Genomic DNA, 26191 nt, shown 5'->3' with positions numbered 1-26191 from the left:
TAAGCTGAAGTAAAAATATTTTAACCAATATGCTACAGATTTTAATTCAAAATAGTCTGAAAGTAAAACTGCAATGAAAAACAATCTTTAAACTATTTTGGCACACAAAGAGTTGTACTTATTTCAGAGGACAGAGGAAAAAAAGGGTGGAAAAAACCCCACATGTTTGGCAAATTTATCTGTCAAGCAATTGTCAAAAGCTAATTTTATTTTCCTTCAACAAATAAAGATCATCCAAAATGAGCCCGCAGTACTCACGTGCAGAGCCGAGGGATCTGGAAGAAATTCAGCATCTTCTCCAAAGATAAAATCAGGGGGCAGCTCTGGGTATTGGGCATTGAAAATTATATCCCCTGAAAGAAAAGAAAACATCAGGCCTTTTGTATTTCCTTGCTAATTCATGAACGCTCTGAGAAATGCAGCAAAAACATTTCTGAAAAAAAAAAAAGTTTACATTTAGTTTAACATAAAGAAACAAATTTGAGGGTTGCCTGGTTGACTCTGTTGGTTCAGCGTCCGACTCTTGATTTCAGTTCAGGTCATAATCTCACACTTCAGAAGTTGAACTTGCGTGTTGGGCTCTGCGCCATCAGATTCTCTCTGCTTGGGATTCTCTCTCACCTCTCTCTCTCAGCCCCTTTCGGGTATTCTCTCTCTCTCTCTCTCTCTCTCTCTCTCTCTCCTCTCTCTCTCTCTCTCTCTCTACCCACCCCCCAAAAATAAATAAATAAATTTTTGAAAAGCAGTTTCTAAATGATTAATTCAAAATGGAAGAATTCAAATGGAAGAAATGATATCATCTTTTAAATTAATACCTACAACATGCAATCAAAAAAGTTTTGTCTCCTACCACACTACAAATAAAAATACCCAAGTAGAAAAGTGGAAGCATCCACATCCAAAGGACATGAAGATTTTTCTATAGGTAAATGCTACTGTCCAATCACTGCCTGTTAATTAATAAGCCTTTCCTGAGGACTGTTTCTCTAAAGATAAAGACCTTGCCTTGAAGGAATTAAATACAAACTTTTGGTATAATGGAAAGAATATTTGGCTTGAAATCAAAAAGGTCAGGTTTATATCCACAATGTATCCTAATTATTTATTAACTCAACTCATCTTGGGCAACTTTTAACTTCTTTAGACTTCAGTTTCTTCTTCAGAAAAAGGGGATCTAATAGTACTGATGTCACAGACTTGACATGAGGATAAAAAAGGCAGCAAGCCTGTTGCAGCATCTGGCACACAGTAAGCACTCCGTAAGGAAGATCGGAGTACAACTAGTTATTACTGATATCATCTTGAAACACAAGACAAATTACAAAGTCTCCTCAACAAATCTGTGTTAAGATCTTCCACTTCTGTTCCTTTCTTGTCTCCATCTTTAGCTTTTTTCCCCCTCTGATCACCCCAAGAGCGAGTACTCATCATTCTGCTAATACCAACCAGCAGATGAGTGTGTTGACAATTGAACACACATACTGGGCTCTAGCACATGTGCACATGCACACAACCTCTGCACCCAAGCACAGTTATATCAGTCCAATCATGTTTCCTGCTCAAACAAGGTCTTCACAGTAATATCCAAATTGATAAACTCAGACTTCAGTTCTCACTGGAGCCTTTCTACCTCCACGTACTATGTGTTTCAATCTCAAACTCAGCAAGTCGAAAAACATGCTCACGACTGTCCCTTTTCTCACTCCTCACTTCCTCTAGCTGATTTTCCTATTTCTAGGGATTCCTTAATCCTCCATACTGTGACTTTAGTGTCCTCTTTGACCTTACACACACCCTTTATACTGTTAGAAAACAAGTCATCTCAATTCCCCGTCCAAAATGTTTCTCATATGGGTATTTCCTGCTGCTAATAGCTCTATCCAGGCCCAGATGACCTAGTTTATGCATTCATGCATCCAACAAAAAATAAATAAAATTGAATTCTGCTCTAGCCACTATGCTAGCCACTAAAGATAAAAGAAAAAACTCTGCTCTTTAAGAATCGACAGACTAGAAGAATTCAATTATCATACCCTCTTAAGTGGTCTCCTGATACAAGTTTCTCTCCAGCCCATAATATATACTATCACCAAATAAACGTTCTTAAAGTACTGCTTTGCCCCAAAGCTTTCTAGCTCAAAAAACTTCAATGATTTGCTAATGTCAAATGGAGTAAGGGCAAACCTTTCAAACTAGCCTTAAAGGCCTCTGCAATATGATGTTCCTACTTATTGGTTCACCCTTCTATCTACAAGCCAATACCAACCTTCCATTCCAGTCAATATGATCTGCTTACTGACTTCCAAACTATGACACCTGCTTGAAATACTCTTTCCCCTTGCTAAGTTCTTACCCATCCTTTATAAGTCCACCTAATTACCTTGTCTTGCATGAAGACTTTCCTAATAAACCAAGTACACACCGATCATCATTACCTCACATTCAACAATACTGACTAGTTATGGCATTCACTTGAGTATTTAGTTGTAGTATTATATTGTTTTTTTCCTGTTCTACTAATTTCAAAAATTTATAACAAACACATAGTATATGTGAGCCACTGTGATACACACTCTGTCAATATAGAGATGGTTCTCCTCAAGGAGCTTACATTTAGTTAGGGAGACAGGACATACACACAGAGCCACAAATACAGAGCAGTACAAGGACAAACACTTGATTTTCCTGAATCTCTTACAAGCATTCAGAGAATAAACACACTTATACTTCTTTCATGTTTCTAATGGGGCAAAGTGTAAAGAATATAGTCAAGAATTGCTCAATATATTTAAAAAATTCTGTTTTTTGAATTGGATAGCTAAGTACTGACGATCTACAATAAGGAATAAAGTACAGAAGAGGTACTTCTACCTCTTTCTGTAGAGAATAAATATGAGCAAGAAAATATACTCTTCATATTTACTCAGAGAGAAAACACTACTTCAGAAAGCTGTATGCACCCCTATGTTTAATGCAGCATTATTTACAAAGTGAAGATAAAGAAGTAACACAAGTGCCCATCAATAGATAAATGGATAAAGAAGATGTGGTATATATACATGATGAGTTATTACTCGGCCATAAAAAATAATGAGATTTGCAACAACATGGATAGGCCTAGAGGTTATAATGCTAAATGAAATACGTTAGTCAGAGAAAGACAAATTCCATATGATTTCACTTATATGTGGAATTTAAGAAACAAAACAAAGACAAAAAAGAGACAAACCAAAAAAAAAATCCAGACTCTTAAATATAGAGAACAATCCAGAGAACAAACTGGTGGTTGCCAGAGGGGAGGTGGGTGGGGAGATGGGGGAAACAGATAAAGGAGATTAAGAGTACATTTATTTTTTAAGATTATTTATGTATTTTGAGAGAGACAGACAGAGAGACAGCACATGTATACACACGAGAAGGGGAGGTGCAGAAAGAGAGGGAGAGAGAAAGATTCCCAAGCAGGGATTCTCAAACTCACAAACTGTGAGATCATGACCTAAGCCACAATCAAGAGTCAAACGCTTAACCAACTGAGTCACCTAGGCGCCCCAAGAGTACACTTATTTCGGTTAGCGCTGAGAAATGTATAGAATTGTTGAATTATATTGTACACCTAAAACTAATATAACACTGTATGTTAATCATACTGGAATTTTTTTTAAAAAGGGGAAAAAAAAGGAAAATATACTTCTAAGAAGCTGGATGTTGAATTACATTATCAAAAGTAGGATAATCACTAGCTCTTCTTCACCTTACCCACTATCATTACTCTGGTTTTCAACCATATCTATTACAAATTATAAACTTACTTCAAATGTGCTAACTATAAAGCATTAACCCGAACTAAGACTAAGAAGCACCACTAGAAACAATATGAACACCCTGATTGCTCATGCTTATACAACTATACTCAGTACACACAATTCCATATATGTCCGTATACATTAGAGACATGTTTTTATAAGTCCCACAGTTGGCTTACTTCAGTGACATTTAGAAAACAAATTCATAAAGATAACATAGCAGAGGCATCAAAGTTTTGGAAATAGCCAGGCTAGAATCTATTGTGCATATTAACATTCAAAAAATAACAGCATGCTAAATTCCAATAGAAGTATTGGGGCTCCTGGGTGGCTCAGTTGGTTAAGTGTCCAACTTTGGCTCAGGACGTGATCTCACACTTTGTGGGTTCGAACTGCCAGCACAAAGCCTGCTTGGGATTCTGTGTCTCTCCCTCTCTCTGCCTCTTTCCCACTCTCTCTCAAAATAAACTTAAAATAAAAGGTTTTATTACTTTTGTTACTACAAGAGGACATAAAGATGGATTTTCAAGTTCCCAAAGAGTCCCTGTCAGTAACACATATTTCCAAACCACTAAACATTAAAATCTGATCCAAGGAAATCCACTCTTGCCAATGCTACTCAACACTGGGCAGGAGATTCTAGCCAGAGCAATCAGGCAAGAAAAAGAAATGAATGGCATCCAGATTGAAAGAAAAAGCAAAATTATCTCTGTACACAGATGACATGATTTTGCATACAGAAAATCCTAAGGAGTACACACACACACATCAAAATAAACAAATTCACCAAGTTTGCAAGATACAAAACTAATATATAGAATAAATTACATTTTTAACACTAGCAATGAAAAATCCAGAAATGAATTTTTTTTACAAAATCCATTATAATAGCATCAAAAAGAATAAAATACTTAGGAATAAACTTAGCAAAGCAAGCAAAACTCGTACACTGAAAACTATAAAACAATGTTGAAAGATATGGGAGAAAGCTGACGTAAATGGAAAGACATCCCATGTTCATGGATCAGAAGCCTTAATATTGTTAAGATGACAATACTAACTAAGTTAATCCACAGATTTCATGCAATCCCTATCAAAGTCCCTACTGGCTCTTTTTTTGCAGAAATTGGCAAAACAATCCTAAATATCATACAGAAATGCAAGGCTTCCAACATGGCCCAGAAGCAATCTTAGAAAAAACCAAGCTGGAAGACATGCTTCCCAATTTCAAAACTTATTACAGAGACACACCAATCAAGACACTGTAGTATTGACAAAAGAAGACATACTGATCAATAGAATAAAATTCAGAGTCTGGAAATGCTTTCACATTTCTTGTCAACTAAATTTTTTTGTTTAATTCAAGTATTCTTAACATATAATATTAAATTAGTTTCAGGTGTACAACACAGGTGCTATGGAAAACAATATGGCAGTACCTCAAAAATTAAAAAATAGGATTACCATATGACTGAGCAATTCTACCCCTTTGGGTATATACTTATAAGAAGTGAAATCAATGTTTCAAACAGATACTTGTACACCTATGTTCACAGCAGCTTTATTCACAAAAGCAAAATGGAAACAACACAAGTGTTCATCAACCTCTAAACAAAACATGGTATACACATACAATAGAATATTATTCAGCCTTTAAAAAGAACATTCTGACACATGCTATAATATGGATGAAACCTGAGGATGCTATGGTAAGTGAAAGTAAGCCAATCACAAAAAGGCAAATACTCTAAGTCCACTTATATGAAGTACCAAGAGTAGACAAATTCATAGACACAGAAAGAATGGTGGTTAGCAAGAGATAGGGGAAAGGGGAGACTTTGGAGCAATTTAATTGGTACAGAATTTCGATTTTTTTAAAGATGAGAAAAGTTATGGAGATTAGTTGCACAATAACATGAATACTGTTAACACTACTGAAATGTACACAAAAAATATTAAGATGGTAAATTTTGTTATTTTTACCACAAATTAAAATTTTTTTAAATAAAAGAATATGCTGTTGACTGGGTTATCCCCCTTAAAAGTCATATGTTGAAACCTAATCCCCAATGTGATGGTACTTGGAGGTGAGGCCTTTGATAGGTGATTAGGTCATAAGGTCATGAGCTCTCATGAACGAGATTAATCCCCTTATTAAAAAGACCCAAGAGAGCTCCTTGTCTGCTATGTGAGGTTACTGTGAAAAGACAGACTATGAACCAGGAAACAGGCCTTTCAGACACTGAATTTGACAGCACCTTGGTCTCAGACTTCCCAGCCTCTAGAACTCTGAGAAATATTGTTGTTTAAGTCATCCAATGTATGGTAATTTGTTATAGCAGCCTAAACAGACTCAGATAGTCTTTTTGAATAAATGGTGCTGTCCAATTGGATAGCCACATGTAAAAGAAGGAATGAGCCCCTAACTCACACCATATACAAAAATTAACTCAAAATGGATCAAAGACCAAAGTGTAAGGGCAAAAACTATAAAACTCTGACAAAAATGTAAGAAGAAATCTTCATAACATGCAAAGTTTCCTTAGATATGAAATCAAAAGCACAAACAACAAAAGAAAAACTATATAAACTGAACCTCCGAAGAAATTTTAAACTTTTATCCTTCAAAGTACATTATCTAGAAAGTGCAGACAATCTGCAGAGGGGAAATACATGATTTGTCAAATCATATATCTGATAAAGGACTTATATCCAGAATATATAAAGAACTCGTATACCTCAACAATAAAAAAGACAACCCAACTTAAAAATGGGTAAAAGACCAATTATTTACAATAGCCAGACTATGGAAGCAGCCCAAGTGTCCATAAAGAAGAGGTAGTGTATATATACAATGGGATACTATTCAGCCATAAAGCAGAAAGGATCTTGCCATTTACAACAACATAAATGGAGCTAAAGAGTATAATGCTAAATGAAATAAGTGAAAAGACTAACACGGTATGTTTTCACTCATATGTGGAATTTAAGAAATAAAACGAACAAAGGAGGAAAAAAGGAAGACAAACAAAAAACAGACACTTAACTATAGAGAACAATCAGACAGAGAGAAGGTAGGTGGGGGGTGGGTGAAATAGGTGATGGGGATCAAGAGTTTACTTCTCTTAGGACAAATACCATATGTTTGCACGTATAGGAGGATTAGGAGGAACTTAACTGAGGAACAAGGGGGAGAAGAAGGGGGGAAATGGTGGGGGAAAGGGAGAGAGGCCAACCATGAGAGACTCTGGAATGCTGACAAAAACTGAGGACTGATGGATGTGAGGGAGGTGGGGGGATGGGCATGGAGGAGGGCACTTGTGGGGATGAGCACTGGGTGTTATGTGGAAACTAATTTGACAATAAACTATTTGTAAAAAAATAAATAAATAAAATCTTGAATCACACCAGAAAAAAAAAAAAAAAAGAGTTTACTTCTCTTGATGAGCACTGAGTAACATACGGAAGTGCTGAATCACTATACTGTACACCTAAAACTAATATGCACTGTATGTTAACTATACTGGGATTAAAACTTTTTAAAAAGAAAGAAAATTAATAAATTAAGTAATTAAAAATTAAAATGGACAAAATATTTGAATAAACATTTCTCCAAAGAAGACATAGAAATGATTAATAAGCATATGATAACATGCTCAACACCATTAGTCATTAAGGAAATGAAAATCAGAACCACAATCTGATGCCACTTCATACCAACTATGATTGCTACAATCAAAAAGAAATAATAAGTGCTGGTGAGGACATGGAAAAATTGGAACCCTCATACTCTGCTGGTGGGAATATGAAACATTGCCATCACTTTGGAAAACAGGTTGGCAGTTCCTCGAAATATTAAGTTTAGAGTTACCATAGGACCCACCAATTCCACTGCTAGGTACATACGTAAGAAAAATGAAAACGTATGTCCACACAAAAGCTTGCATGTGAATGTTTGCAGCAGCGGTGTTCACAATAGCCAAAAGGTGGAAAAGTCCAAAGTCCATCAACTGATCAATGTAGAAATAAAATGTGGTATATACATACAATGGAGTACTATAAAAAAAGAAGTACTGATACACATTACAAAGATGAATGACCTTGAAAACTTTATGCTAAGTGAAAACAGACACAAAAGGCTACATACAGTGTATGATTACTGTATAATTCCATTTATATGCAACGTCCGTAATATGTAAATCCACAGAGACAGAAAACAGATTAACAGTTACCAGAGGCCAGGATGAGAGGAGGAGGAAGAGAATACTAATGATACTGAGTACAAAGTTTCTTTTAGTGGGGAAGAAAATTAATGTTGGAATTAATACTGATGGCTGTACAGCCTGGTAAATATATTTAAAAACCACTGAATTGTATACTTCAAAGAGTGAACTGGATGGTACATGAATTATATCTCGATAATGCTGTTTTTTAATCTGACGTAAAAATTTGTTCCACTTCAACCTTCACTTAAACACAAATAAATTAGAAAGTGTTTACTCAATGGTTATGAGTAAATTTAATTTTTATAAATAAAATCATCTTGAAAATACAGTTGGGGGGTTTTCTATTTAAAGAAACTCTACAATGAACCCTTTTTAAAAGCAAAGAAAATTTTTATAAGGTAAGTACTAACAAAGATCTGTGTTTTTCAAGAAGTTCCCCAAATGTCTCCTTCTAAGGAAAAATACTGGGGAATGCTGATTTTTTTAAATTGTTGGTGATTTTTTTTCTAATGTTTTATTTCTAGGAGAGAGAGAGAGAGAGACAGCGTGAGCAGGGGAGGGTCAGAGAGAGAGGGAGTCACAGACTGAAACAGGCTCCAGGTTCTGAGCTGGCAGTCAGCACAGAGCCCGACGCGGGGCCTCGAACCCACACACCGCGAGATCATGACCTAAGCAAAAGTCGGATGCTTAACCGACTAAGCCACCCAGGCGCCCCTTGGTGATTTTTTAAAAACTGTTAAACACCCAAAAGTATTTGAATATACAATAATTTTTTTTAAAAGAAACAATGTATACCAAATTAGCACACCCTCAACTAAAAAAGATCTTCTGAGAGAAAGAGAGATTACTAAATTGCATATAGTGAAAACATTATACAAGTATTTTTCAAAACACGGAAGTAATTTAAACACCTTTCAAAATCTCACACTCTTATATTTCAGAATTTCTCAAACACTTTACCTTCAACCTCAAATAACTCGTCAAACACTCTGTCTCAATACTCTATACCCTCTTTGGAATAAAATGCAGCATTGTTTTCTTGCTAGGGTGAATAGTCAGTAAATCAGTCAAGGACTTTTATTAAAAACCCACCATGCACAGATGCACATATTGGACACCTGGGGAGTTATACAGGAAGTAGAAAACACAGTACCTGATCTCAAGGCTGGGATCGTGGAGAAAAGACCAACACAAATCATATAGTAGAGCAATAACACTGTATTTCCTTTATTTCACCCTGGAGAAGATGATATGAACACAGAGTACACATTACTTGACTACTGCTTACTTCAACTTTTCATAAAAGGGGAAGAGTAGGGAAGAGAAAAAAGAAATAAAAATAGGATCAGAGGTGATACAAGGTGAGGTTAAAAAAAGAAGGAATAAGTAAAGAAACAAAACACCTAGAGTAGCTAGAAGTGTTATGACCACCTAACAACAAAATGGTAGTTTCAAGTCTTTATCTTTATGACTCCCTAAAAATTGCCAGGCTACCATATTGGTCCCTAGTGGGACCAATGCGGCAGAAGTTCCTCCCTCTGAAAATACATATCTACCATGACTCATAATATTACATATACATGAAATCACATAAATTCCAGGTGCAAGATAGTTTTTATTCACATGCCTATACAGCTGACAATCTTTAGAAGGTATCACTACCATCTCCAGAAGGCCTAGTTACTAGATCTGCAGGGTGGACCAGATGTCCTGCTTCCCAGTTACAGAAAGAACACAACTTGTCCACAGGCTCCTTTCCTTATTCGTAAACCAGTGAAACAGTTTCATGCTGGTTTGTCAAAGAAACAATTCAAATGGTAAATAAGTGAAGTTCTGCCAATGATCGAAGAATTATTGCTAATAGTTGCTGCATAAAATGCTAATTTACTGAAACTCCAAGTATAGGAAGTTAAGAGTCTGACACGAACCTTGTGGAAATGCCAGGGTGATAGAGACTTTCAGTGGAAAGGTAGGTTCAAGCAATAGTTTTACAAAAGACTTTGGAGAGGTGACTCATTTCCAAAGATTAGCTCCAACTCCTGATAATGTTTCCTTACACTTAAATTTAATTCTCTTTCTCTCCAAAAATTTATCCACTGGATCTTAAAAATTTATGGAACAATTCTAGTTTCACTTTAATATCATAGCCCTTCAATTATTTGCAGGCAGTTTTTATGACCTCTTTCAACCCCACCATGAGTCACCTCTTGACCAGGCTAAATACCCCAGCTGCTTTCACTACTTCTCATATAACTTGGCTTCAATTTCCTTTATCATCCTCTCCTTTCTCTTCTCTGCATGTGTACCAGTCTGTCTGTACTGGTACACTAGTACCAGTCCCTCTTAGAAAATAATAACTCAGAACTACACATAAGCTAACAAGCGCGTTCTAAAGAACACAGAATCAAGTAAAAAAAAAAAAATCTATGCCTTCATTTTAGATCCTAAACTTTTATTAATAAATACCATTGCAAACTGAGACTGCTTTTTTGGCAGCCACGTCAGTGTTGACTTATGCTTCTTATCAACTAAAAGCCCCAAGACTTTTACATATACACTAAGCCCATATCTCTCATTCTTAATTTGGACAGCTGAATTTCGGAATCCATTTCAGGATTTTAAGTTTATCCCTATTATATTTCAATCTTGTTAGATTTATCTCTCTATTTACAGCCCGTTATAATATTCTTAGGTTCTATTCCAATTTGGGGTTGGCACTCCCAGTTCTGAGTTATAAACAGATATAAGCTTGCTTCTGGAAAACTCCCTCTCTGGCAGCCACAGTTCAATTAATCAGTACCTCTTGGTATAATCATTGAAATAATATTTACCCAATAACACTATGAGCTTAAACATTCATCACAAGGATATCATGAAGAAATTTATCAAGTGCCTCAAAGATACACCCTGTCTGTCCTACAAATTCAGAGACCGTGTCAATGATTCCATTGTATACCACACATTTTGTCTCGAGAGGTAGAATTCCTTTTCCTGTATCAGGGAAAAGAAACGGTAAAGAATTATCACATCTGAGAGTTGGCATAATTTGCATGAAACATGTCCTCAAAAACCACCTGTAGAAGAAAGGATGGAAGTGGGGGCAGATTAAACAGGTAATTTATTTTCTTAATTTTAATGTTTATTTCTTTTTGAGACAGAGACAGAGACAGAGTGTGAGCAGGGGAGAGGCAGAGAGAGAGGGAGACACAGAATCTGAAGCAGGCTACAGGCTCCAGGCTCTGAGCGGTCAGCACAGAACTTGACGTGGGGCTTGAATTGTGATAACATGACCTCAGCCGAAGTTGGACGTCTAACGGACTAAGCCACCCAGGCGCCCCTGGGCAGGTAATTTAAATTGGCCACCTTTCCTTAGAAGACCTCCTTCTATCAGATCCCTCTCTTTAGATTGAAACCCCATCTAATCCTTTGCATTTCTAAAGCTGTGCTGTACAACAGAAATATAATACAAGCCATGTACCTAATTTTAAACTTATTAGTTGCCACATGAAAAACGTAAAATTAAATTTTTAACTATTTTAAAATTTTCATATACAGCACAGTTCTCCTTTTTTGTGTTTAATTACATGAGTTTTATCACATGCATAGATTCACATACACAAATCTGTGTAAACCACCAAAACTAGGATACCAAACAATTCTATCATCCTCCAAAATGTCCTCATGCTGTCTTTTTGTAGTTAAACTTTCCAACACCATCCCTCAGCCCTGGCAACCTCTGATCTGTTCTCTGTCACTTCAGTTTCACATTGTCCAGAATGTTATACAAATGGAATCACATAGTCTGTAGCCTTTTAGAACTGGCTTCTTTTCACTTAGCATAGCTATTTGAGATCAGGCCAAAAGTGGTGATACATTTAAGCACACGTATCAACAGTTTGTTCTTTTTTAATAAAGCTGACTAGCCTTCCATTCTACGGATGTACAGTTTGTTTATCCATTTACCCCATGAGGGACAACTGGGTTAGTTCCAGTTCTTGATGATCATGAACAATGCTACTACAAATATCAGTGTACAGGTTTTTGTGTAAACATAAAATTTTCTTTTCCAGAGAAATGATTATCATAATTTCTACATAAATACTTGGGAGTGGGATCAGTAGGCCATGTGAAAAAGTGTACAACCCAAAAACAAACTACCAAACTGGTTTTCCAGAAGGGCTGTTTCATTTAACAGTCACACAAATAAGGCATGAGAGAGTTTCAATTGCTACCCATTCTCACCAACACGTGACTTGACATGGTCTGTTTGTAGTTGCTGTCACTGTCCTTGTTGTTTTTAGTCCTTCTAATAGGTGTGTCATGGAATCTGAATGGTTTTAATTTGCATTTCCCAAATGACAAATGAAGTAAAGCATTTTTTCATGTGCTTACTTGCTATCTGTATACCTTCTTTAGTGAAATTTGTCTTCTGTCAGATAAATGATTTGCAAATATTTTCTCCACTGTGTCATCTGTTCATTGTCTCAAAAGCATTTTCAACAAAATAAAAGTTTTTAATTTTGGTGAAAATCCAATTTATCAACTTAAAAAAAAATTTTTTTTTAATGTTTATTTACTTTTGAGAGAGACACAGAATCTGAAGCAGGCTCCAGGCTCTGAGCTGTCAGCACAGAGCCTGACGCGGGGCTCAAACCCACAGACCGTGAGATCACAACCTGAGCCAAAGTCGGACACTTAACCAACTGAGCCACCCAGTCACCCCTATCAACTTTTTTTAAGGACTGTGTTTTTGATGTTGTACCTAAGAATTCATTGCTTACGTCAAGTCACCAAGACTTCCTGCTATGTTTTCTTCTCAGAGTTTTATAGTTTGGAATTTGTGCCTAGGTGGCTCAGTAGTTAGAGTGGCCAACTCTTGATTTCAGCTCAGGTCATGATCCCAGGGTCATGACAACAAGCCCCACATCGGCCTCCACACTGAGCATGGAGGCTGTGTAAGATTCTCTCTCTCTCCCCCTCTGCCCCTCTCCGCTACTCTATAAATAAATAAATAAATAAATAAATAAATAACTGCCATCAAATTAGGTTCAAACTGGAAGTGCTGGGCCATCTTCTACAGACTTGTGTCAAATATCAGTATAGTTTTCAAAGCCACTTAATGCTATTCTGACTTTTCCCAAGTATGTGTTACCCAGAGACCAGTCTGAGATCTAGGCACTAGGCTATGCTAAAGATCAATTCTCAAATCCTTTGCTACATTGATGTTGTCCAGTTCCATACATGTGCAGCTTGAAGATAAGCCTGAGAATTCATACAAATTAAAGGATCCTTTTCGCCAGCTCCCTCCTCTCCAGGATTTCCACCTATATTTTCTGGCTCCCAGGAGTGTCTTTTCCTGGAACTCTGGCTAGAAAGTGCAAGTTTTAGCCTCCCCATGTTACACTTCCCGTAACCATGCCCACCTAGCAGTAAAGTAGCAAAAGAAAAGTTTGAGAGGCTGCTGCAGAAGTCCAGTTGCATCACTGGAACTTGTCTGAGTTCGGGCCAAGAGTTTAAAAAGCTCCATCCTAAAGCCTCCTCCCCCCTCTTTTTGGTCTTCTGATCCAAGAGGGTTTTACTACAGATTTTTCTGTCCAAGCTTACTACATAGTTCCAGGATCTAGGGTGCCCTATGGTCTAAACTAGGAGCGATGAAAGAAGAAAGAGGGTGGGGGACACGGAAAACTAACCTCTATATGGGTCACTCTTTGAGTTTAGATTTTTGTTCTCAGTATGTCTGCTATTACTTTCAAGAGTCCTCATGTATTCACGCTATGTATTCTTCAGGTATTCTAGGGTTTTCCACTGTAACTGCTGACAGAGAGAGAGAAAGAGTGGAGAGTGTTTACATCTTTTTATCTAGAACTGATTATTATTCTTAATAAACAAATATTTAATAAATATATGTAAAAATAATTCGCTAAATTAATTACTACATTAATTCAGCCAATGAATAAAAATAGCATCGTTTCAACATGGAGCCAATATCTAAGTAATTAGTGACACATTTTAAATTATTTTTAGAGCTAAGAGTTCACAATCTGATGTGTCACACAGCACATCTCAATTCAGACTCCCCACATTTCAGGTACTACAGAGCCACAGGTGGCTAGCAGTGACCATGTGAGGCAGCACAGATCTAGAGGAACAAATGAAAGAGCACAAAGGGAATGAAGGAAAGGTCATGCAATCTTCTGTGGCTCCTTCCTGGTAAAACGTGCTGACTACTTTATTAGGCAGCACTTTCTGTGGCTGGCAAATTAATAGTTGATGAAAAAAGCTCTTTCGTATGATGAAAATCACATATGCCTACAAATCACTTTTACCTACTAAGGGTAGTCCTACCCTAAGCATTATTCTGCATGGAGGTTCCCCACATTCATCTGCAAATGACCTTTCTTTTAGTCTTCTGCAAGTTAAGCATGCCCAGTTATTTCAGTGGTTTATAATGCAAGAGAGTTCTCAGGAAATTAAGTTACATGATTCTTGGGTATATCACAGGGAATTTTCTATGTTGCTGATTCGTAGAAACTTGGACTTGTTAGGAAAGGGGCATAAAGTCCCATCTTCAGATGTTAAAATATGTTTTCAATGAACCTTTCACCTTGTATTTTTGTATACTGATTTCAGTGCATTAAATAACAATATTTTAAGCCAAATGCTATGAATTAGCATTACTTTATTGAGTAATAAATATTCTACTGCAGAAAATTTTAGTCTTAATAACTTTCTAATGCATATTCACAAACTGTTTCATTAATACAATTTATTACCAATTCTTTTTTAATGACTGTAATGCATCTGACACCATAAAAAGAAAGGAAGCTTTCTCAACCTTTCTGATTTTTTTTTTGTAGTTTTAAAAAATAGTTAGGAACTAAATATAATTTGAAAGCAAATCAGTAATGATGAGTATCATGAAGTTGTGAGAAACTGGGGAAACAACAGTAAAGGAAAACTTAGCAGATAAGCTTGATTTTTTTCATATACAAATCATTAATGTAGAGATAGCCATGTATTTACATTTCACAGTCTGGGAAGTAACTGTGAGTCAGATGGATAAAAGGGCTGGTTTAAGTGAACAGAGTAAGCAGTTTTGCATTTACAGAGAAGAAAAGAAGACACTGTCCTTTAGAGGACACTGCGGAAAAACTCCCAAAACATGAAGCAATGCAAACAAAATGGTAACAATTACTCCATACTTGAGGAAGCTGAAGTAAAGGAGTATATGACTGTAAAGATTTGGGTTAAGCTGACAGGATAAAAGAAGATTTTTTTCATTTTCTAGAGAGATAATCTTTCACTTATTAATTCATCTAATATCCCAGAAAATATGGAGCATATATAATACTCCACCTTGTGTCAATAACAGAAAAATAATTAAGAGATTCCGCCATCAATAAAGCTTGCAATCTAGGAGATATGATCTCAGAGATAAGACATTTAAATTTTTTATTAAAACATTTTTATAAACTTACATCTTTTTTTAAGTTTATTTACTTATTTTGAGAGGGAAGGAGGGAGCATGCAAGTAGGGGAAGGGCAGAAAGAGAGAAAGAGAGAGAGGGAGGGAGGGAGGGAGGGAGAATCCCACGTAGGCTCCACACTGTCAGCACAGAAGCCAAGGCGGGGCTGGATCCCACAACCATGAGATCACAACCTGAGCCAAAATCAAGAGGCAGAAGCTTAACTGACTGAGCCACCCTGGCACCCTGAGGTAAGACATTTATAAAAATAACTACAAACACTAATATATTATTGATTTGGGATAGGAACTGCCAAAGGATCTTAAAAATATTTGGTTATTAGGGAGCAGGTTACAGTCTCAAAGTATCACCCAATACCAGATTATTAATAATATAAATATTATTACTACAATAATATTACTACAATAATACAATCACCACAAGAGAAAAGGTATCTCTACAATGGAGAAATCTGGCAAACACCACCTTAATTTAACCACAGGGTCAAACTAGCGGCACCAACAATGGACCAAATGGACATCACAGCCCTTGTGATGACAAACAGAGGACAGAACATCATTTATTTAGAAAGCTTGACAGACATGTTTGACCTAAATATAATCAGGAAGAAATCATCAGACAGGTCAAGTTGTGGGACATTCTACAAAACAGCCTCAACTCTTCATTCAAAACCATTGGTACCATGAATGACCAAAAAAAAAAAAACCACACCCAGGGTAAAAGAATTATTCTAGATTAAAGAAAATTCAATAGATATGAATAGGAAACAGTGCATGATCTTTCACTGGATCGTAGACCAAGGGAAAAATGCTAAAAGGATATTAATGGACAACTGTGGAAATAAAAACATGGGCCACTTATTAAACCATCTTATTCTATCAATGTTAAAGTTCTTGAGTGTGATAATGGCACTGAGATTCTACAGAAGAAAAATATCCTTTACTTGGGAAATATATACTGAAATATTCAAGGTGAAGTATCAAAATGTTTGCAACTAACTTTAAAATGGTTCAGCAAAAATATTTTGATATGAAGATAAAAATACATATCTCCATACATATACACATATGCGTTGTGAGTACAGAGAGAGGTAAATAAACCGGCAAAATTTTAACAAACAATAAACTAGATAAAGGGTTTACAGATACTTAGTGTGCATATAGTTCTTTCAAAAATTTTATTAGAGAATTGTTATTTTTAAAAATAACAATTTTGGGGTGCCTAGGTGGTACAGTTGGTTAAGCGTCCAACTTCTGCTCAGGTCATGATCTCACAGTTCACGAGTTCGAGCCTCGTGTCGGGATCTATGCTGACAGCTCAGAGCCTGAAGCCTGCTTTGGATCCTATGTCTCCCTCTCTCTCTGCCCCACCCCTGCCTGTGCTCTGTCTCTCTCTGTCTCTCAAAACTGAATAAACATTTAAAAATATATTTTAATAAAAATAACAATTTGAGAGAAAAAATAGTACACGATAAAGAGTTGATTAGTGCCACAAGAAATGTCACAAATAACACATCATGGTAATTCTGAAAATGGAGGAATTAGTAAGGAATTTATATAAGAGGCAGCTTCATCAAAGAAGTAGCACTTGAGGTAGGTGTTAGTCAACACAACCAATTCTAAAAGAAAAAAATTGTATAAAATAGATTGATGCTCTGTTATAAAAAGTGAAACAATACAGAATATATACTCCAAAATTTAAAGAATAAAAAGGATTTAGAAATGAGGATATGAGGGGTATCTGGGTGCTCAGTCGGTTGAGCAAGACTCTTGACTCAATTTCGGCTCAGGTCATGCTCTCACAGTTCACGGGATCAAGCCCCACATCAGGCTCTACGCTGACAGCCTGGAGCCGGCTTGGAATTCTCTCTCTCCCTCTTCCTCTTTCTCTCTCTCTCTCTGTCTTTCAAAATAAATAAACATTTAAAAAAAGAAGAAGAAGAAATGAGGATATAAAGGGAACATTATGAGCAAAAGCACAGCAGCAGAAGACATAAAACTCATCTACAGAAGAAGTATATGTCATCATTCCACAGTCACGTTCCCTTGGTCCACCCGTCCCAATGGTCACTGCAGCCCTGGGCTCCTGCACATCATCATTTCTCCAAACCAGTACCACTGACATGTGAAATTGGATAATTCTTTGTCACAAGGGGCTGCCATACGGATCATACAATGTTTACCAGTATCCCTGGCCTTGCCCCACTAGATGCCAGCCAGTAGCACTCTCCTCTTACCTCAGCTGTGACAAAACTTTCTCCAAATATTGACAAATACCCATTTCCCTACCTCACCTCTGCATCCTGCTATATCCTACCTCACCCCTATGCATCCCTCATCTCTACCCTGGCCACAGCTATAAACCAGTGACCAGCTCAAACAACTTTATCTATCTGGCCTGAAAGGGAGTTTGGTCAGCATGGGGGGGGGGGGGGGGGGGGGGGGGGGGGGGNGGGGGGGGGGGGGGGGGGGGGGGGGGGGGGGGGAAGGGAAGAGGACCTGAAAGTGAATGACACTAAGAACAAATGATGCGAGTGAACATATAAATCATTTCCTTGCCTTCCTCGACGCAATCCTGAGATGAGGCACACACAGCTGGGAAGTCAGAAGTAGGGTTTACCCCTCTGACTACATTAATAACCCACTCATTTATGTACCCTTTTTTTGGCTTTTCTCCCTCCCTTGTTTCTCTTACTTACTCCCACACTGTGCTTCCAGGAATCACCTCCCAAATAAGCTGTATGTATCCAAATCCTTGTCTCAAGCTCTGTGTTTCAGGACCCAAGCTAAGGCAAAAATGTGGCTGTTCAACAAAGAAATATATGCTGCTCCTAAAGAAATGACACATCTCATACTGAACCATGGCCATGTGTGACTTTCCAAAATCTCATCTCTGACCTTTCTGCTCATTCAGCCATGACCTCACAAGAAGGCAGCACGCACAGTACGGGCACTTATTCAGTGCCGTGAGACAGGACTTCCATTTCTATCCCACAAACAATAAAGAAATATAGCACCCAAAAGGCAAGAAGAGGAATAAAAGATGGAACAAACAAAATTATTTTAAAGAGAGGAGAATGGTTCAAGCTGGCAAAGCTGCCTGATGTACCAACTTAGTCAAACCTAAGCATAGCTTGAGAACTGAGAGAATCTGGCTGAGCAACTCACTACACACAGACGCACAATTTTGCAAAACTCAACAATGTCATACAAGAAACTGTTTCCTGGCTTGTTCCCCTGAGGGTAAGGAACACTGATGAGGCTGGCCTGAGGCCCAGAATGAAAACTGCACAAGATGAGCCGGGCCCATCTGGTCATGCCAGAAAGCACAAAGGCTATCTGGGGGTCAGAGTGACAAGACTCAGTAACATAAGGCAGAGGCGCTCACTGGCCAAAGACAGGTCACTGCAAACATCAGTAACAATAACAAGTGGGATGGGCTACAGCACATCAAATTTTAAACCCGTGAGTTAACAACAATACTCTAAAAAGTCAAGAGTTACCTTTGGAACATGCAAAGAAACATACTCAATATTTTGAAAACCGGGAAAAGAAAGAATCAAGCATTTATTCTCTCCTTCTAAAGGAACCGTACTCAGGACTACAAGTTAATCAGGAAAAACATCCTTTTTTTTTTTTAAGTTTATTCCTTTATTTTGAGAAAGAGAGAGAGCAGGCATGAGTGGGAAAGGGGTACAGAGAGAGGGAGAGAGAGAACCCCAAGCAGGCTCCACAAAGTCAGCACAGAGCCCAACATAGGGCTCAATATCATGAGCCATGAGATCATGACCTGAGCTGAGATGAAGAGTCAGATGCTTAGTCAACTGAGCCCACACAGGAGCCCTAAAAAACTTTTTATAGAAGTATTTCAACTAATAAGGAAAGAAGAGACACTAAAATACCACCATTTTGCAACTCTTAACAAATTAATGGATCTAAGAAATGACCATTAAAGGCTGCTACATCAAGACAAGGAGACATTACAGGCCTCCTAATGGAAGAATATGTTACCTCGTGAAACATTCTTGCCAAAAACAAAACACCTGAATCTGATTAAGCCTCTAAATCAAATTCAAATTCATACAGGCTGTATAGGATACCATACAGGATATTTATATCGTACAGCATATAAAATCACACCACAGGGCTGAAATCATCAAAATTCAAACTGGGGGAAACAATATAGACAAATGACCCAGTTTCTTCACAAATAAATTGAAAACAAAGAAGAAAAAGAAGAGAGAAAAAAGGATGAATGAGGAAAAGGAGAAAAGGAGGAAAAAGAATATGAAGAAGAAAGGGAGAAGAGCAGAAATAAAAGTTCAAACAAAAGAGGGAGGCACAGGGGGCTGCGATGACCATAAACAGGAGACCTAGGTAATACATCCATCTCTTGTGATGTACATACTATGAGTATTGAAATAAACTGTAAACACACGGACACATGTGCACCCACATGTTCTACATGTGTATGTGTATATGTGTGTGTGCATATCAACCAGGGAATTCTGAACACTGACTGGTAATGACAGATTTAAGAATTAGTGTTGGGGCGCATGAGTGACTCAAGTCAGTTAAGTGCCAACTTTGGCAGGACATGATCTCATGGTTCATGAGTTCGAGCCCTGAGTTGGGCTCTGTGCTGACAGCTCAGGGCCTGGAGCCTGCTTCAAATTCTGTGCTTCAGATTCTGTGTCTCTCTGCCCCTCCCCCGCTCACATTCTGTCTCTCTCTCTCTCTCTCTCTCTCTCTAAAATACTATTTAAAAAAATGTTAACTTCTGAAGCATGACAATGATATTAAAGCTGCATTCTAGAAAAGGGCACATGTACCCCTATGTTTATAGCAGCGCTTTCAATAATAGCCAAGTTATGGAAAGAGCCTAAATGTCCCATCAACTGATGAACGGATAAAGAAGATGTGGTTTGTATATACAATGGAATACTACTTAGCAATGAGAAAGAATAAAATCATGCCATTTGCAGCAACATGGATGGAACTGGAGGGTATCATGCTAAATGAAATAAGTCAGTCAGAGAAAGACAGATATCATATGTTTTCACTCATATGTGGATCTTGAGAAACTTAACAGAAGACCATGGGGGAAGGAAGGGGTAAAAATAGATACAAACAGAGAGGGAAGGAGCCAAACCATAAAAGAGTCATAAATACTGAGAACAAACTGAGGGTTGATGGGGGGTGGGGGAGAGGAGAAAGTGGGTGATGGGCATTGAGGAGGGCACTTGTTGCAAAGAGCACTGGGTGTTATATGTAAGTCAATATGACAATAAATTATATTTTTTTAAAAAAAGAGTCAATATCCATCCAGATGGCTAACAGACACATGAAAAAATGCTCAACATCACTCATCATCAGGGAAACAAAAAATCAAAACCACAATGAGATACCACCTTACACGAGTCAGAATGGCTAAAATTAACAACTCAAGCAACAACAGATGTTGGTGAGGGTGCAGAGAAAGAGGATCTCTTTCTCACTGCTGTTGGGAATGAAAACTGGTACAGCCACTCTGGAAAACAGTATGGAGGTCCCTCAAAAAGTTAAAAAGAAAACACTACCTTACAATTGCACTACTAGGTTATTTATCCAAGAGATACAGGTGTGCTGTTTCAAAGGGGCACATCCATCCTAATGTTCATAGCAGCACTACCAACAAGAGCCAAAGTATGGAAAGAGCCCAAATGTCCATCAACAGATAAATGGACAAAGACGATGTGGTTTATATATATATATATATATATATATATAATGGAGTATTACTCAGCAATCAAAAAGAATGAAATCTTGCCATTTGCAACAACGTGGATGGAACTAGAAGGTATTATGCTAAGCAAAATAAGTCAGTCAGAGAAAGACATACAAAATGACTTCACTCTTATGTGGAATTTAAGATACAAAACAGATGAACATAAGGCAAGGGAAGCAAAAATAATATAAAAACAGGGAGGGGGACAAAACATATGAGACTCTTAAATATAGAGAACAAACTGAGGGTTGCTGGAGGGGTGGGGGGAATGGGCTAAATGGGTGATGGACATTAAGGAAGACACCTGTTGGGATGAGCACCAGGTGTTATACACAGGGTATTAATTGCTGGAATCGACTCCTGAAATCATTATTGCATTATATGCTAACTAACTTGGATGTAAATTTTAAAATGTAAATAAGTAAATAAATAAATAAATAAAGTCATTTTCTAGTAGTGATACATACTGAAATATTTACAGATGAGATGACATTTTGGATTTGCTTCAAAATCATCTGGAAAACAGTTGGAAGAGGATACATATAACATAACTGACCATGAGTTGATAATTGTGAAACTGTGTTACAAGTACCTAGGAATTCAGTATACCAATCTCTCTACTTTTATGTTTGAAATTTTCCATTAAAAAATTTTTTTTGATTTCAGATGGCCAACCAAGATAATTCATGGGGTTTTTTTGTTTTTGTTTTTAACGCTTATTTTTGAGAGAGAGAGAGAGAACGCACAAACAGGGGAGGGGCAGAGAGAGAGAGAGAGACAGGATCTAAAGCAGGCTCCAGGCTCTGAGCTGTCAGCAAAGAACCTGACGCAGGGCTCAAACCCATGAACTGAGAAATCATGACCTGAGCCAAAGTCAGATGCTTAACCAACAAAGTCACCCAGGCTCCCCAAGATAATTCATGTTAAAATAATTTTCATTCAGCAGACTTAAAGAGTTGGAAGAGAACTTATAATGAAAGCAATCACATAATTTATCATTCAAACTGTGGCACCCTAGAGTGGGAAAGGGGACATTATTCATAACTTAGAAGAATAAGAGATATAAAGAAGAACATGGCTGATTGCTTTGTGCATATGATATCCAGCTCAGTTTCTTTCTCTTTTTTTTAATTTTCTTAACGTTTATTTTTATTTTTGAGAGACAGAGCATGAGCATGGAAGGGGCAGAGAGAGAGGGAGACACAGCATCTGAAGCAGGCTCCAGGTTCTGAGCTGTCAGCACAGAGCCCTATGCAGGGCACAAACCAACAGACCACGAGATCATGACCTGAGCCAAAGTCAGACGTTTAACCAACTGAGCCACCCAGGCGCCCCTCCACCTCAGTTTCTGACAGCTCTGAATTATCCCCTAAAACATATAATATCTACAATAAAGAAATTATATGGTATCTATTTCAATTCTTCCAATAACAAAAAACTCATTATTTCTCAAAGCAGTTCCTTATATTATAGAATAACACCAATGTTTTTAACTATAGTTTCTTTTAATTAAGTAATCTCTACAGCCAAAGTGGGGCTCAAATGAATGACCTCAAGATCAAGAGCTGCACGCACTACCAACTGAGTCAGGTACCCAGGACAACACCAACCATTAAAAACTCTGTGCAGAATGGAAAGCTGCTCCCCAATCACCTCTCCCTGGTAGTACTGGTTTTGCTTTCTGGAAGAGCAAAGTGTGATGAGTAGAAAGAACCCTGTACTAAGGGTAGAAAACTAGATCTGCCATTAGTTAACATCACTTTGGACAACGGACTTAACATCTGAGACTCCATTTCCAATCCTTTCTATTTTGAAAAACCAGTACCCCTGGTTTCTTCACTAATTATATGTCAAGCACGCACCAGTTTGCTGTTTCTCTGACACCGTGGTGCACATTTGTCAACACAGCACTCGTGTTTGGTCTGCTGTGCCATAGGCACAGCACGGGAACCTCAATCCAAGCTGCAGACACGATGTTTCTAGCACAGCACAAGACTGTTAGTTTTTTCGATATCGCATTAGTGGTTCATACTATACACCCCAGATCTCTCCTCGTGTAACTGCTTTCCTCTACCTATAGGACTAATTTTTAAAATTGAAATTAGGGACTTTATGCTTTCCCTGTTAAACTTCATCCTGTTGTCTCTGATCCAATAAAATAGTCCTATGGGATAAATTTAAGTTTTGTCACATATCATAGTATCAATGTCTTTAAACGTGTGCTCTTCTACAAATTGAACGTGTATGTCCATATCATTCACAAGCATGCTAAATAAAACATAGTAAAACAAGTGACCCTAAAAACTTTTCAATGATTAATCAATTTACCATTTTTTAGTTCAAAAGCATAACATAGCCAGCAAACAATGCAGAGAAATGATCAGATTTTCTGCTGAAATGACTTGCTATGTCAGCTAATCAACCATCAAAAAAGAGATGAGGTTAATTTGACATAACTTCCTTGCAAATAAATCTGTTGGCTACTAATGACATAACACGTGTTAAATGCTCTCAACCCATTTGTTTAGTAATCAGCTCTTGAATCTTATCCAACATCAATAAAAAAAAAATTAAGACTAATTTTAAGAATGCATCTCTCCTTCCATTTCTTTAAGTAGAGGGACCATGATTTTCTTTAGCTGTAGTCTGCTGCCACCATCCACAGTTTCTCCACCTTGATGGCTATTTGGCAATTCTAGTAATTCCATTTTTCAAAAAGACCACCATTATAAAAGAACATGGGTGTGGTATAATTAATTCAAACAAGAATTCTGCTGAGCTCTCCTCTCGGTGCCATGAAACGATCATGCGGATGAGGAAATAAAGTTGTTTTGTCCCTAGAACAAAAATATTTTTTGAATGAGCACAGTGGTGTTGTCTCATGAATAATAAGATTTGAATTAATGATAGTGGCTCTATATCCACGTACCACGGACACTACCAAAAAAGCTGCTACAATGGGTAGTAAAGTAGATGGCATCAAAGGATCTTGAGCTCTAAAAATAGAGTCCCTTGCTTCAGTTAATTATTAGGACGACATAAGTTCTGACAAATCCATGTCTCTTAAGAGGAAATGTAGCAAGACTAACAGGCTGAAGGGAGAGGGGAGAATATTCTATTTTAATTACATCTGCTTTTGATCCTATCTAATTTCTTTCAGACCCTTTCTGTTTCATAAAAGTAAAACTGGCTATTTAATCAGCTAGACACTTAAGACTCTATGCTGAAGTATAGGGCTAAGGTTAAAATCTTCTGATAATTTCCTTTGTAAATAAATTTTAAGTACATTTTTATTTTTTTTTAAATATTTTATTTATTTTTGAGAGAGAGAGAGAGACAGCATGAGCAGGGGAGGATCAGAGAGAGAGGGAGACACAGAATCTGAAGCAGGCTCCAGGCTCTGAGCTAGCTGTCAGCACAGAGCCCGATGAGGGGCTCAAACCCACGAACCCTGAGATCATGACCTGAGCCAAAGTCGGACGCTCAACCGACTGAGCCACCCAGGCGCCCCTAAGTACATTTTTAAATGAAAACTCAATTTTTTCACTCACAAATGCCCAAAGAATTTAGCTATATATAATCTGGTTTTACCCTTTTGTCTTGACCTTTAGGTTTTTCTCCCTCATCTTTCCCACATTAAAGAAAAATGATCCAAGTGATTTTACAAAGTGGTTCAAAATGTTTTTGTTTAGTTTACAATCTGACTATAAATTAAACAACAGTTTGTATTATATATACAGAAAGATATAATTAAGACAAAGATGTATCAGACAAGATAACAGACTGGAATCATAAAGCCCATGGTACTAAGTCAGGGCCTGCATGTTACTTCAGATCACAGACTGACTCGTCTTAAAGACATATACAGTAAAATACAGCATTTAAGACTAGTCCCTACCTCTCACGGCTGAAACTGAGCCTCTACCTCTCATAAACCTGATTCACTTCTCACCCTATTTTCACGAACTTCTTGTGAATCCTGCCCTCAGAAACAAAACAACCAACCACAACTTGTTACTCCTCAAGCGTCCAAGGGATACCCACACAAAAGTGGAACTTTGTCAGTTAACGTCCCCATCAGATATTAGTCAGCAGACCACCATCTTTCGTAGAGATGTCAGGCAGACGGCAATAGCATTTGATGTTGTGTTTACTTCCTATTCAGGGATGCCATGGCTTGTTTTTACTTCCTGCCTACTTTCTCAGTGTGAGCAGCTGATTATTCCTCTTGACCTGCTCTCATCTGCTTCTACTGAGAAGCAGATTGTTACTATACAGGAATAAAGAATGATATTTATTTCCCAGCATGTTATGGTGGGAAAAGCACTGGGCTTATACCCGGAAGTCCTGGATTTGAGTTCTGGATCCCTGACTTTCCAGTTATGTGACCTCAAGCTGCTAGTTGCTTAGACTCTATGGGCTCTCCCTTATATGGCATCTTTGAATGAGATCATTTAAGTAAAAATACTTTGGAAAATACGGACTGCCATACGACTGTAAATACTTCTTTCTAATTCCTAGCTGAATTACACAAAGCAGAAATTTAAGGCTGATGTGGCAAACCCTGACACAGACAAGTAACACTTGCCAAAAAATCAGAAGAAATAACCACAGAATGCAAGATGGGGGGAAAGAAACCACACCGATCTTTCTTTCAGTTCTGAATTCATTGTGGAACAATGTGACTTCTGCGGACTGCATCCAAGGCCCAAGCCAGAGCACCAGCAGCAGAATCAAACTGGCACACAAAGAGCAATCTCAGACCAGGCTTGATCCTCCACCTCCCACAGAAAGGCTTGAACGGGTGTGCAAAAGCCCGCTCATAAACTTTCCGCAACTCCGTGAAAACCAAGCTTTAGCCTGTGGAATTCATGATAAAAAAAAAAAAAAAAAAAAAAATACTGAATAA

General features: G+C 37.6%; 1 protein-coding gene across 5 annotated transcripts in view; it reads right to left on the bottom strand.

Moving 5' to 3' along the window:
- Nucleotides 1–26191, bottom strand: part of BABAM2 (BRISC and BRCA1 A complex member 2) — a 401061-nt gene that overhangs the window by 314328 nt on the left and 60542 nt on the right. For all 5 annotated transcript variants that reach the window (XM_039238505.1, XM_039238507.1, XM_039238509.1 and 2 more), the window contains exon 4: nucleotides 259–353. In XM_039238505.1, the coding sequence (XP_039094436.1) occupies nucleotides 259–353 (95 nt within the window). The remainder of the gene's footprint in view (nucleotides 1–258; nucleotides 354–26191) is intronic.

This window comes from Hyaena hyaena, unplaced genomic scaffold (assembly GCF_003009895.1).
Source record: "Hyaena hyaena isolate Hyena2069 unplaced genomic scaffold, ASM300989v1 scaffold_140, whole genome shotgun sequence".
NCBI lineage: Eukaryota > Metazoa > Chordata > Mammalia > Carnivora > Hyaenidae > Hyaena > Hyaena hyaena.
This window is presented reverse-complemented; position numbering and strand designations above follow the sequence as displayed.